Genomic DNA, 12,376 nt, shown 5'->3' with positions numbered 1-12,376 from the left:
TGCGTGGGTTCGGCGCCCTCTCTCTCTCTCTCTCTCTCTCTCTCTCTCTCCGCTGAAGCGATTCTACCCCCGAGCCGCGCACAAAGGAGAGAGATATTCAGGGACCGGCTTTACAGCGATTATTGTGACAACAGCGCCCCCTACCGCACCGACGGAACAGCCCTGGGTTTTGGAAAAGATCTACGCCTTCCATCGGATATTTTACTAAATAACCGTCATCACGATGATGAACAACGATTCTAGTGGTTGTAGTACAGGGATGAAGGTTCGGATCCCACGTGAGTTTCTGCTGCGTAACCGACTCCGACTTCAGTCATAAAAAGGAAAAGCTTGAGCTCAATAGCAATGGTCGTCTGTGTTCTGAGATCAACAGGAAGGAGGGAATTTGTGGAGCAAATTAAAAAGGTAATATATTTTTAATATGTTTATATGTCATATGAACGTTACCAAAACAGTCAGCGTAATGATGTGCAAGAGATACAAATTTATTTATTTCAAAACAAAAAATGTCAGGATCTCTATGAATTAGTCAGATTCTGGAGCAGTTTCAATTAAATTCGTATGAAGAATCAAATCCCTGTGCATTTATAAAACGGCCCATTCAGTGTTCACTTTTACTTTGCATTTCCCCTCCTGTAGTTCCAGCACGTTATTCATTTAAAGACATTACATTACATTACTGACATTTGGCAGATGCTCTTATCCAGAGCGACATACAATTGATTAGACTAAACAGGAGATAATCCTCCCCTGGAGCAATGCAGGGTTAAGGGCCTTGCTCAAGGGCCCAACGGTTGTGGGAATGTTATTGTGGCTACACCGGGATTAGAACCACCTACCTTGCGTGTCCCAGTCATTTACCTTAACCACTACACGACAGGCCGCCTCAAAAACGCACTACTTCTCAAATCTGCATTAAAGAGATGAGACTAAACAATATTGTGGAAACCGGGGATGATTGTAACACGTTTTGTTCCATGTAAAACTCAATGAGAGTTAATGGTAGAGCTCTCAAACTTGGATCAAAGCTAGCAATATGTGTCTGCTACAAATAAGAGACATCTACGACAATATCACAGAATACATTAATCAATATCCAACGCAAAAAGCAAAAGGTTCCTCTTTTACCAACTATTCCACTACTGCGGTAGTCACACTAGCTGGGGATGGATGCAACAGGAACAGAAAAAAATCTTCTATCACTTTTTTCTTTAAAATGAAATATAAAATGGCATATATTTATGAGGTCACCCTTTTTTAAATAATATTGTTATTTATTTATTCATAATTATTTTTATGTAGAGCCATTTATATACCTCACTCCAGATAGGCGCATTGGCTAAAAAATAAATAAAGTCACCTGCAGCGATATGAAGGAGAAAAACTGAAGAAAGGTAAAGACGCCATCGGGGTAAGAACAGTGTCTGCATTACAAATAATCAGTACCTCGATATTTCAGACAGAGCCATGGACGCAAACGATTGTAGTGTGCAGTGCTTTAATGCAGGAGATTTATCTTGATAATAGCTAAGAGCTGAATGGTCACACAGAGTCCAGGACCAAGGACAGCAGTAACTGCGCTGGTGATGACCAATGAAATCGTGGCACTGAACAATCCTCAAATAAAACACCAAAAACAGACATTTGAGCTGCGATAATAATAATATCTCGCACACACTCTAGAACATGAACTTTCTACATCACTGACGTTATTATATTCAAACCAGTTGAATGCAAACATCGTCAAGAAAGCAAAATAACTCAGAACGTACCTCTCCCGAAGTTCTGTTCCTGAGATCTGGCACCATGAGAGTGTTCGCATGGCTGCCGGGAACGATAGCAGAACCGATACTCATTCTGGGTCCAACTAGCATGTAGCGTTTGTCTCCGGATCGGTACTGGATGCTGTGACACAGTGTTCCGTTCCCGCTCGTGTCTGCGTAATTGGAGTCCCGGGAATATTTGGGCGAATAGTCGGGAGGTTTGGAGCACTGCATCACGATCAAACCGATAATACTGAGCAGGAAAAGCGCTGAAACGGAGCTCAGTGTGATGATCAGATAAAAAGTCACATTGTTCTCTTCCTCGGTTTGCACCGCGCTTTTAGTATCAGACGCTGCAAACGCCTCTTTCGGCTCCACGGCCTTAATACTCACAGTCGCTGTAGCGGACAGTGAAACGTTCCCATTGTCTTTCACCACGATGACCAGTCTCTGCTCCGCCTCGTCTGTTTCTGTGAACGAGCGAAGCGTCCTGATCTGCCCTGTATAGCGCTCCAACACAAACAGACTGGCGTCTGTAGCGTGCTGCAGCGAGAACGACAGCCAGGCGTTGTATCCTATATCAGCGTCAAAGGCCCGCACTTTAGCCACCGAGTGACCTGCGTTCACATTGCGGGGAATCTCCTCCACACCTTCAGCCGAACCGTTAGCGCTGACCGGAGACAGGATCACTGGAGCGTTGTCGTTCTGATCCAGAATGAACACATTCACTGTGACGTTGCTGCTTAGCGACGGCGTTCCGGAGTCTTTAGCGACCACTTGGAACTGAAAGGTTTTCAGAGTCTCAAAATCAAAGCTTTTCAGCGCGTAAATGTTCCCATTATCTGGATTAATATTGAGGAAAGATGCCGCGCTGTGTCCTGCGCTCACCTGCCCGAGTGAGTAGGAAACCAGGGCGTTTTCGCCCTCATCCGCGTCAGACGCGCTCACGGTGAACATGGACGCGCCAGGTGCGTTGTTCTCCACCAAGTATAAGATGTACGGGCATTCAGAGAATACAGGACTGTTGTCATTAATATCTGATATCTCCACTCGTATTGTTTTACTGGAAGATAATGAGGGGCTCCCGAGATCCTTTGCGGTGACGGTTATGTCATACTGAGACACGGACTCTCTGTCTAAGGAGCTCTTGGTCACCAATGAATAGAAGTTCCCTTCAGATGAAGGTTTCAGATCAAACGGCAAGTCTCCTGCTAAAGTACAGACTACCTGTCCGTTCACACCTGAGTCCAGGTCGGTCACGCCCATCAGCGCGACCACGGTACCGGGAGGCGCGTTCTCGCGGATACTACTGGACAGAGAAGTGACGTCAATCTCCGGCTTGTTGTCGTTCATGTCCTCAACTTTCACAAACACGTTACAGTGCGTGGACAGCGGGACTTGTCCTTTGTCAGAAGCCTTTACATTAATTTCGTGAACCTGCTTCTCCTCAAAATCAATAAGACCTTTAACTTTAATTTCTCCCGTTTTAGAGTCTAAATCAAACAGCTCCGACGCCTTACTTCTGAACTGTTTTCCGAACGAGTAAACAATCTCTCCGTTTAGACCCTCATCGCGATCCGTGGCGTTCACCGTTATTAAGCGAGTGCCTGGCGGTATATTTTCCAAAAGACTGACTGTATATTTTTGCTCATTAAACACAGGCGCGTTGTCATTAATGTCTAAAACCGTTATTGTGACATTAAGTTCACCTGATTTCTGTGGTTTACCACCATCAAATGCAGTGACAACAAACTCATGTGCCGCGTGACGCTCTCTGTCCAGCGGTTTGTGCAGCACCAGGACTGGCACTTTCATGTCGTCACTCAGTTCCTCAGTTTCCAGCTGAAAATGGTCATTTGTGCTCAGTTTGTAAAAACGCAGAGCATTCAGACCAACATCAGGGTCGTGCGCGCCCTCCAGCTGGAAGCGCGCTCCCGGCATGGCGGACTCGGAGATTTCCAGGCGGCTCTCCTTACTGGGGAAACTGGGAGAATGGTCATTCACATCCACGATCTCCACTGTAACGTGGTGCATCTCCATCGGGTTCTCTATCACAGCTTTGAGATTCACATGACACGGACTGCTTTTACCGCAAAGCTCCTCTCTGTCTATTCTCTGGTTCACAAACAAAGCGCCGTCTCTCTCGTTCACCTGGAAAAGATCCTGCTTTGATCCCGTCACGATCCGAAGATTCCGGTCAGAGAGTGTTCCTCTGTCAATCCCCAGATCTTTAGCGATATTCCCAACAATAGTCCCGATTTTTAATTCCTCCTGTATGGAGTAGCGGATCTGAGCCGAGGTCGTGTTCCACAGCAACAACAGAATCACAAAATGGAGACGTGTCCGCCGACACCCGCTCCTTTCTCTTCCACATTCGGTCCCCATGATGGACGCTCCTCAGTTATCACAGCGGAAATACTGTAAATAAATATACATCCAAACTCATAAGGTCGTTCTCGGAGCCGGAGACGCAGACCGCCATTTATCCCTCGGACAGAATTCTGCTGGAGCCCCTGCGTGGGTTCTGCGCCCTCTCTCTCTCTCTCTCTCTCTGTCTCTCCGCTGAAGCGATTCTACCCCCGAGCCGCGCACAAAGGAGAGAGACATTCAGGGACCGGGTTTACAGCGATTACTGTAACAACAGCGCCCCCCAGCGTACCGACGGAACAGCCCTGGGTTTGGGGAAGAAGTGACGTGTTGTTTCTCAGTTTTTATGCGAAATAAAGTTCATCATGACAATTATCAGCTTGATTGGTAATTCCATTTTTTGGTAAACGATGACCGCGATACAAACAAAACAGAATATATATATTAAGGAAAGTAAGTTTTGAAAAATATGAAGGCAGTATCCGGAACCAACAGCAGTTTCTACGGTTATACAGGGTTTCTAAAAAGGGCGGAAGGCTCGATCCCAACTGAATTGTTGGTGCGCAGCCTACTGCGACTTCAGTAATAAATCGTCAGCTCCATACCACTGACAGGCTGTGCGCTTCATGAGCGACTCAGACCGGCATGATATGAAAGAGCTACACGTCTTAATATAAAAACAAAAGCACCTTTCCGAATTAGTCCAGGTTTGGGTGAATTACGATTAAACCATGTCGACTTGGCAGTTGGTTAAAATACAAATCTTTTAAAGCATCAAATTCCCATGCATTTAAACAAAGGTTTATTTACGGTTAGGCTTTTTTTCCCTCTTCTGAATGTCTCATCTTGCGATCTGGCACCACCATATTGGCCAAACTCAGTAAAAACAGTAATTCATTTAAAAACACATAACCTAAATATTCCTAAAGATTCCTGAAGATTCAGCTATACAACCATTTAAGCCGCTCCAGATAGGAGCATCTGCTAAAAGCAAAATGTAGTCACGTGTACCGTTCAAAATTATGAAAATGCAAGCAAGGAAAAGACGACATCCGGGGAATAAGAGCATCGAGCTAAAATATAATCCGAATTACGATATAAAAGATATGGCCACGAACTCACAAAGACTTCAGGACCAAGGACAGCAGTAACTGTGCTGGTGATGACTAATGAAATCGTAGCACTGAACAATCTTCAAATAAAAAAACAGAAAACAGACATTTGAGCTGCGATAATAATAATCTCTCGCACACACTCGAGAACATGAACTCCATGACATCAGTGACGTCATTATATTCAAACCAGTTAAATGCAAACGTCGTCAGGATGCAAGAAAGCAAAAATAACTCAGAACGTACCTCTCCCGAAGTTCTGTTCCTGTGATCTGGCACCATGAGAGTGTTCGCATGGCTGCCCGGAACGATAGCAGAACCGATACTCATTCTGGGCCCAACTAGCATGTAGCGTTTGTCTCCGGATCGGTACTGGATGCTGTGACACAGTGTTCCGTTCCCGCTCGTGTCTGCGTAATTGGAGTCCCGGGAATATTTGGGCGAATAGTCGGGAGGTTTGGAGCACTGCATCACGATCAAACCGATAATACTGAGCAGGAAAAGCGCTGAAACGGAGCTCAGTGTGATGATCAGATAAAAAGTCACATTGTTCTCTTCCTCGGTTTGCACCGCGCTTTTAGTATCAGACGCTGCAAACGCCTCTTTCGGCTCCACGGCCTTAATACTCACAGTCGCTGTAGCGGACAGTGAAACGTTCCCATTGTCTTTCACCACTATGACCAGTCTCTGCTCCGCCTCGTCTGTTTCTGTGAACGAGCGAAGCGTCCTGATCTGCCCTGTATAGCGCTCCAAACTAAACAGACTGGCGTCTGTAGCGTGCTGCAGCGAGAACGACAGCCAGGCGTTGTATCCTATATCAGCGTCAAAGGCCCGCACTTTAGCCACCGAGTGACCTGCGTTCACATTGCGGGGAATCTCCTCCACACCTTCAGCCGAACCGTTAGCGCTGACCGGAGACAGGATCACTGGAGCGTTGTCGTTCTGATCCAGAATGAACACATTCACTGTGACGTTGCTGCTCAGCGACGGCGTTCCGGAGTCTTTAGCGACCACTTGGAACTGAAAGGTTTTCAGAGTCTCAAAATCAAAGCTTTTCAGCGCATAAATGTTCCCATTGTCCGGATTAATATTGAGGAAAGATGCTGCGCTGTGTCCTGCGCTCACCTGCCCGAGTGAGTAGGAAACCAGGGCGTTTTCGCCCTCATCCGCGTCAGACGCGCTCACGGTGAACATGGACGCGCCAGGTGCGTTGTTCTCCACCAAGTATAAAGTGTACGGGCTTTCAGAGAATACAGGACTGTTGTCATTAATATCTGATATCTCCACTCGTATTGTTTTACTGGAAGATAATGAGGGGCTCCCAAGATCCTTTGCGGTGACGGTTATGTCATACTGAGACACGGACTCTCTGTCTAAGGGGCTCTTGGTCACTAATGAATAGAAGTTCCCTTCAGATGAAGGTTTTAGATCAAACGGCAAGTCTCCCGCTAAAGTACAGACTACCTGTCCGTTCACACCTGAGTCCAGGTCGGTCACGCCCATCAGTGCGACCACGGTACCGGGAGGCGCGTTCTCGCGAATCCTACTGGACAGAGAAGTGACGTCAATCTCTGGCTTGTTGTCGTTCACGTCCTCAACTTTCACAAACACGTTACAGTGCGTGGACAGCGGAACTTGTCCTTTATCTGAAGCTTGTATTGTAATTTCATAAATTTGCTCATCCTCGAAGTTGACAAGGCCCTTCACTTTAATTTCTCCACTTTTTGAATCTAAATCAAACAATTCCGACATGTGACTGCTAAATTCTTTTCCAAAGGCATAAGTCACCTCTCCGTTGGCACCAGCATCCAGATCTGACGCAGAAACTTTCACCACAAAAGTGCCAATTGGAGCATTTTCTTGTATTTGTACGGTATACTCACTATTACACACAGGTGCGTTGTCATTGACGTCTAAAACAATGGCCGTGATGTTGAGAGTATCTGATCTGTGTGGGGTTCCTCCGTCCAACGCAGTCAGCTGCAGACCGTGTAACGGAGCCGTTTCCCTGTCGAGAGATTTCTGCAATATTAAAACAGGGATCTTCGTATTTTGATTTCGATCCGTCACCTCTAATCGGAAATGATCGTTTTGGCTCAGTTTATATAAGCGCAGGCCGTTTACACCCACGTCCGGGTCTCGTGCACTCTCCAGCTGGAAGCGCGCTCCCGGCATGGCGGACTCGGAGATTTCCAGGCGGCTCTCCTTACTGGGGAAACTGGGAGAATGGTCATTCACATCCACTATCTCCACTGTAACGTGGTGCATCTCCAGCGGGTTCTCTATCACAGCTTTGAGATTCACATGACACGGACTGCTTTTACCGCAAAGCTCCTCTCTGTCTATTCTCTGGTTCACAAACAAAGCGCCGTCTCTCTCGTTCACCTGGAAAAGATCCTGCTTTGATCCCGTCACGATGCGGAGATTCCGGTCAGAGAGCGTTCCTCTGTCAATCCCCACATCTTTAGCGATATTCCCAACAATAGTCCCGATTTTTAATTCCTCCTGTATGGAGTAGCGGATCTGAGCCGAGGTCGTGTTCCACAGCAACAACAGAATCACAAAATGGAGACGTGTCCGCCGACACCCGCTCCTTTCTCTGCCACATTCGGTCCCCATGATGGACGCTCCTCAGTTATCACAGCGGAAATACTGTAAATAAATATACATCCAAACTCATCTGGTCGTTTTCGGAGCCGGAGACGCAGACCGCCATTTATCCCTCGGATAGAATTCTGCTGGCGCCCCTGCGTGGGTTCTGCGCCCTCTCTCTCTCTCTCTCTCTCTCTCTCCGCTGAAGCGATTCTACCCCCGAGCAGCGCACAAAGGAGAGAGATATTCAGGGACCGGGTTTACAGCGATTACTGTGACAACAGCGCACCCCAGCGTACCGACGGAACAGCCGTGAGTTCGGGGAAGAAGTGACGTGTGGTTTCTCGGTTTTCATGAGAAATAAAGTTCATCATAAAATGTATAAGCTTGATTGGTAATTAAATTCTTTGGTAAACGATGACCGCGATACAAACAAAAATAGAATATGTATATTAAGGAAAGTAAGTTTTGAAAAATATGAAGGCAGTATCCGGAACCAGCAGCAGTTTCTGCGGTTATACAGGGTTTATAAAAATAAAAACAAAAGCACCTTTCCGAATTAATCGAGCTTTGAAGGAATTACGATGAAACCATATTGACTTTGCAGTTGGTTAAAATAAAACTCTTTTAAAGCATCAAATTCCCGTGCATTTAAACAAAAGGTTTATTCACGGTTTAGGCTATTTCTTTCCTCTTCTGAATTTCTCATTCTGCGATCTGGCACCACCACATTGGCCAAACTCAGTCATTCATTTATATACACATAACTGACATATTATAAAAGAGATATGACAAACAATTTCAGAAAACAACATACTCGCTTCCATACATTGAAACTGAAGATTCAACTACACAACCATTTAAGCCGCTACAGATAAGACCATCAGTTAAAAAGCGAAATGTAGTCAAATGTACCTTTCAATTGTGTAAAAATGTAAGAAAGGCAAAGACAACATTTGAAGAATAAAAGTGTCTAGCTAAGAGATAATCCAATGACATGGCCATGAACGCAAAGGATTGTACAATAAATCCAGTTGATTTGTTTTGATGAAGTTTACTGGATTCAGGAATGCTGCATAGTCCTGGCTAAGAGCTGAATGGTCACCATGAGTTCAGCACCAAGGACAGCAGTAACTGCGCTGGTGATGATTAATGGAAATTAATGGAAACGGGGCACTGACCAATTCTCAAATAAAAGACCAGAAAACAGATATTTGTGCAGCGATAATAATGATCTCTCGCACACTCGAGAACATGAACTTTCTACAGCGTTAACGTCATAAAATTCAAACCAGTTAAATGCAAAAAAAAGAAAGCAAAATAACTCAGAACATACCTCTCCGGAAGTTCTGTTCCTGTGATCTGGCACCATTAGAGTGTTCGCATGGCTGCCCGGAACGATAGCAGAACCGATACTCATTCTGGGTCCAACTAGCATGTAGCGTTTGTCTCCGGATCGGTACTGGATGCTGTGACACAGTGTTCCGTTCCCGCTCGTGTCTGCGTAATTGGAGTCCCGGGAATATTTGGGCGAATAGTCGGGAGGTTTGGAGCACTGCATCACGATCAAACCGATAATACTGAGCAGGAAAAGCGCTGAAACGGAGCTCAGTGTGATCATCAGATAAAAAGTCACATTGTTCTCTTCCTCGGTTTGCACCGCGCTTTTAGCATCAGACGCAGCAAACGCCTCTTTCGGCTCCACGGCCTTAATACTCACCGTGGCTGTAGCGGACAGTGAAACGTTCCCATTGTCTTTCACCACTATGACCAGTCTCTGCTCCGCCTCGTCTGTTTCTGTGAACGAGCGAAGCGTCCTGATCTGCCCTGTATAGCGCTCCAAACTAAACAGACTGGCGTCTGTAGCGTGCTGCAGCGAGAACGACAGCCAGGCGTTGTATCCTATATCCGCGTCAAAGGCCCGCACTTTAGCCACCGAGTGACCTGCGTTCACATTGCGGGGAATCTCCTCCACACCTTCAGCCGAACCGTTAGCGCTGACCGGAGACAGGATCACTGGAGCGTTGTCGTTCTGATCCAGAATGAACACATTCACTGTGACGTTGCTGCTTAGCGACGGCGTTCCGGAGTCTTTAGCGACCACTTGGAACTGAAAGGTTTTCAGAGTCTCAAAATCAAAGCTTTTCAGCGCGTAAATGTTCCCATTGTCTGGATTAATATTGAGGAAAGATGCCGCGCTGTGTCCAGCGCTCACCTGCCCGAGTGAATAGGAAACCAGAGCGTTTTCGCCCTCATCCGCGTCAGATGCGCTCACGGTGAATATGGACGCGCCAGGTGCGTTGTTCTCCACCAAGTATAAGGTGTACGGGCTTTCAGAGAATAAAGGACTGTTGTCATTAATATCTGATATCTCCACTCGTATTGTTTTACTGGAAGATAATGAGGGGCTCCCGAGATCCTTTGCGGTGACGGTTACGTCATACTGAGACACGGACTCTCTGTCTAAGGGGCTCTTGGTCACTAATGAATAGAAGTTCCCTTCAGATGAAGGCTTCAGATCAAACGGCAAGTCTCCCGCTAAAGTACAGACCACCTGTCCGTTCACACCTGAGTCCAGGTCGGTCACGCCCATCAGCGCGACCACGGTACCGGGAGGCGCGTTCTCGCGGATCCTACTGGACAGAGAAGTGACGTCAATCTCTGGCTTGTTGTCGTTCACGTCCTCAACTTTCACAAACACGTTACAGTGCGTGGACAGCGGAACGTGTCCTTTGTCCGAAGCTTGAATTTTTAGCTCATACATTTGTTCCTCTTCAAAATCGATCGGCCCAATAATTTTAATTTCTCCCGTTATTTTATCTAAATGAAATATCTCAGAGGCTTTGCTCTTTTGTTTGCTGCGAAAGGAATATTCTACAGCACCGTTCATTCCCTCATCCAGATCTGAAGCGCTGACCCGCAAAAGAAACGTATCTACGGCAACATTTTCTCTCACAGTCAGGGAATATTTTTGCTGATCACACACAGGAGTATGGTCATTAATATCCAAAACAATCACTGTAATATTTGCCGCCCCTGACCTGGGCGGGCTCCCACCATCCACCGCCGTCAGCAGAAGGTAATATTGTGGGATTTGCTCTCGATCCAATTGATTTTTCAAAATTAAAAATGGTGTTTTTCCATCTTTACTTAAGTCCTCGACTTCCAAGTGAAATTTGTCGTTTTGGCTAAGCTTATACTGCCGTAAAGTATTCATACCGATGTCCGGATCGCTTGCCCCCTCCAGCTCGAAGCGAACCCCTGTCATTGTTGACTCCGATACTTCCAGGCGATATTCCCGGTCCGGGAAATTGGGAGAATGGTCATTCACATCCACGATCTCCACTGTAACGTGGTGCATCTCCAGCGGGTTCTCTATCACAGCTTTGAGATTCACATGACACGGACTGCTTTTACCGCAAAGCTCCTCTCTGTCTATTCTCTGGTTCACAAACAAAGCGCCGTCTCTCTCGTTTACCTGGAAAAGATCCTGCTTTGATCCCGTCACGATGCGGAGATTCCGCTCAGAGAGTGTTCCTCTGTCAATCCCCAGATCTTTAGCGATATTCCCAACAATAGTCCCGATTTTTAATTCCTCCTGTATGGAGTAGCGGATCTGAGCCGAGGTCGTGTTCCACAGCAACAACAGAATCACAAAATGGAGACGTGTCCGCCGACACCCGCTCCTTTCTCTGCCATATTCGGTCCCCATGATGGACGCTCCTCAGTTACCACAGCGGAAATACTGTAAATAAATATAAATACAAACTCATATGGTCGTTTTCGGAGCAGGAGACGCAGACCGCCATTTATCCCTCGGACAGAATTATGCTGGCGTCCCTGCGTGGGTTCTGCGCCCTCTCCCTCTCTCTCTCTCTCTCTCTCTCTCTCTCTCTCTCTCTCTCTCTCTCTCTCTCCGCTGAAGCGATTCTACCCCCGAGCCGCGCACAAAGGAGAGAGATATTCAGGGACCAGGTTTACAGCGATTACTTTGACAACAGCGCCCCCTATCGCATCGGCGAAACTGCCGAGGGCCTCTTACACGTAAGATGTTGACGCGCAACCTACTCCACCAATAAAAAGTCTGCTCATTGTGAACTACACAGACGGAATAATGAGAGAATCCAAGGAGCAGATACATTAGGTACAGCCTTTTTATTATGGACTATTTGCTAAACATGAACATTGCCAAATAGTCACCCTCATGATATGAAAAAGGTCCCTGTCTTAAGTAGGAAAAATAATATCTTTCCAAAAAAATCTCATTTGGGAGCAATTCCCACTGAAATATACTGGGCTCACATTTCATGAAAATATAATAAAAAGCGCCATTTCCCATGCGTTTGAACACCGGCCTGATCCGTGTTTATTTTTACAGTTAAATCCGTCTCCTGAAGTTCTGCTTCTGTGATCTGGCGCCACCATAGTGGCCGAACTCTCTTATTAATTAAGAAACGCACAATTTCTCAAATATGCTTAAACGCGACGTGAGAAAACAATTACAAAAAAACAATATACGTAAATCTACAATGTACACATTAA

The 12,376-nt window shown here is 46.2% G+C and overlaps 2 protein-coding genes across 2 annotated transcripts; both read right to left on the bottom strand.

The window, feature by feature from the left end:
* Nucleotides 1–1,718: 1,718 nt before the first annotated feature.
* On the bottom strand, nucleotides 1,719–4,148 carry LOC133133620 (protocadherin alpha-8-like). Its single transcript, XM_061249722.1, has one exon. It carries the CDS (start codon nucleotides 4,146–4,148, stop codon nucleotides 1,719–1,721), a length of 2,430 nt encoding a protein of 809 aa, XP_061105706.1.
* Nucleotides 4,149–5,071: 923 nt separating this feature from the next.
* Nucleotides 5,072–11,580, bottom strand: LOC133133618 (protocadherin alpha-6-like). The gene is made up of 4 exons (XM_061249721.1): nucleotides 9,102–11,580; nucleotides 7,369–7,765; nucleotides 5,616–7,056; nucleotides 5,072–5,111 (listed from the first exon to the last, which is right to left on the bottom strand). Exons 1-4 carry the CDS (start codon nucleotides 11,544–11,546, stop codon nucleotides 5,072–5,074), a joined length of 4,323 nt encoding a protein of 1,440 aa, XP_061105705.1. The 5' UTR covers nucleotides 11,547–11,580.
* Nucleotides 11,581–12,376: the final 796 nt, after the last annotated feature.

The sequence above is a fragment of the Conger conger genome, chromosome 7 (genome assembly GCF_963514075.1).
Source record: "Conger conger chromosome 7, fConCon1.1, whole genome shotgun sequence".
Taxonomy (NCBI): domain Eukaryota; kingdom Metazoa; phylum Chordata; class Actinopteri; order Anguilliformes; family Congridae; genus Conger; species Conger conger.
This window is presented reverse-complemented; position numbering and strand designations above follow the sequence as displayed.

Bases quoted from the DNA above. Each gene is read 5' to 3' on its own strand.
- LOC133133620 (XM_061249722.1), bottom strand. From the start codon at position 4,148: ATGGGGACCGAATGTGGAAGAGAAAGGAGCGGGTGTCGGCGGACACGT.
- LOC133133618 (XM_061249721.1), bottom strand. From the start codon at position 11,546: ATGGGGACCGAATATGGCAGAGAAAGGAGCGGGTGTCGGCGGACACGT. The intron at 7,057-7,368 runs GTGTAAACGGCC...TTTCTGCGTCAG, and splicing joins TGCACGAGACCCGGACGTGG to ATCTGGATGCTGGTGCCAAC. The intron at 5,112-5,615 runs GTACCGATCCGG...TGCTTTTAGCAG, and splicing joins ACACTGTGTCACAGCATCCA to ATGCTCCTATCTGGAGCGGC.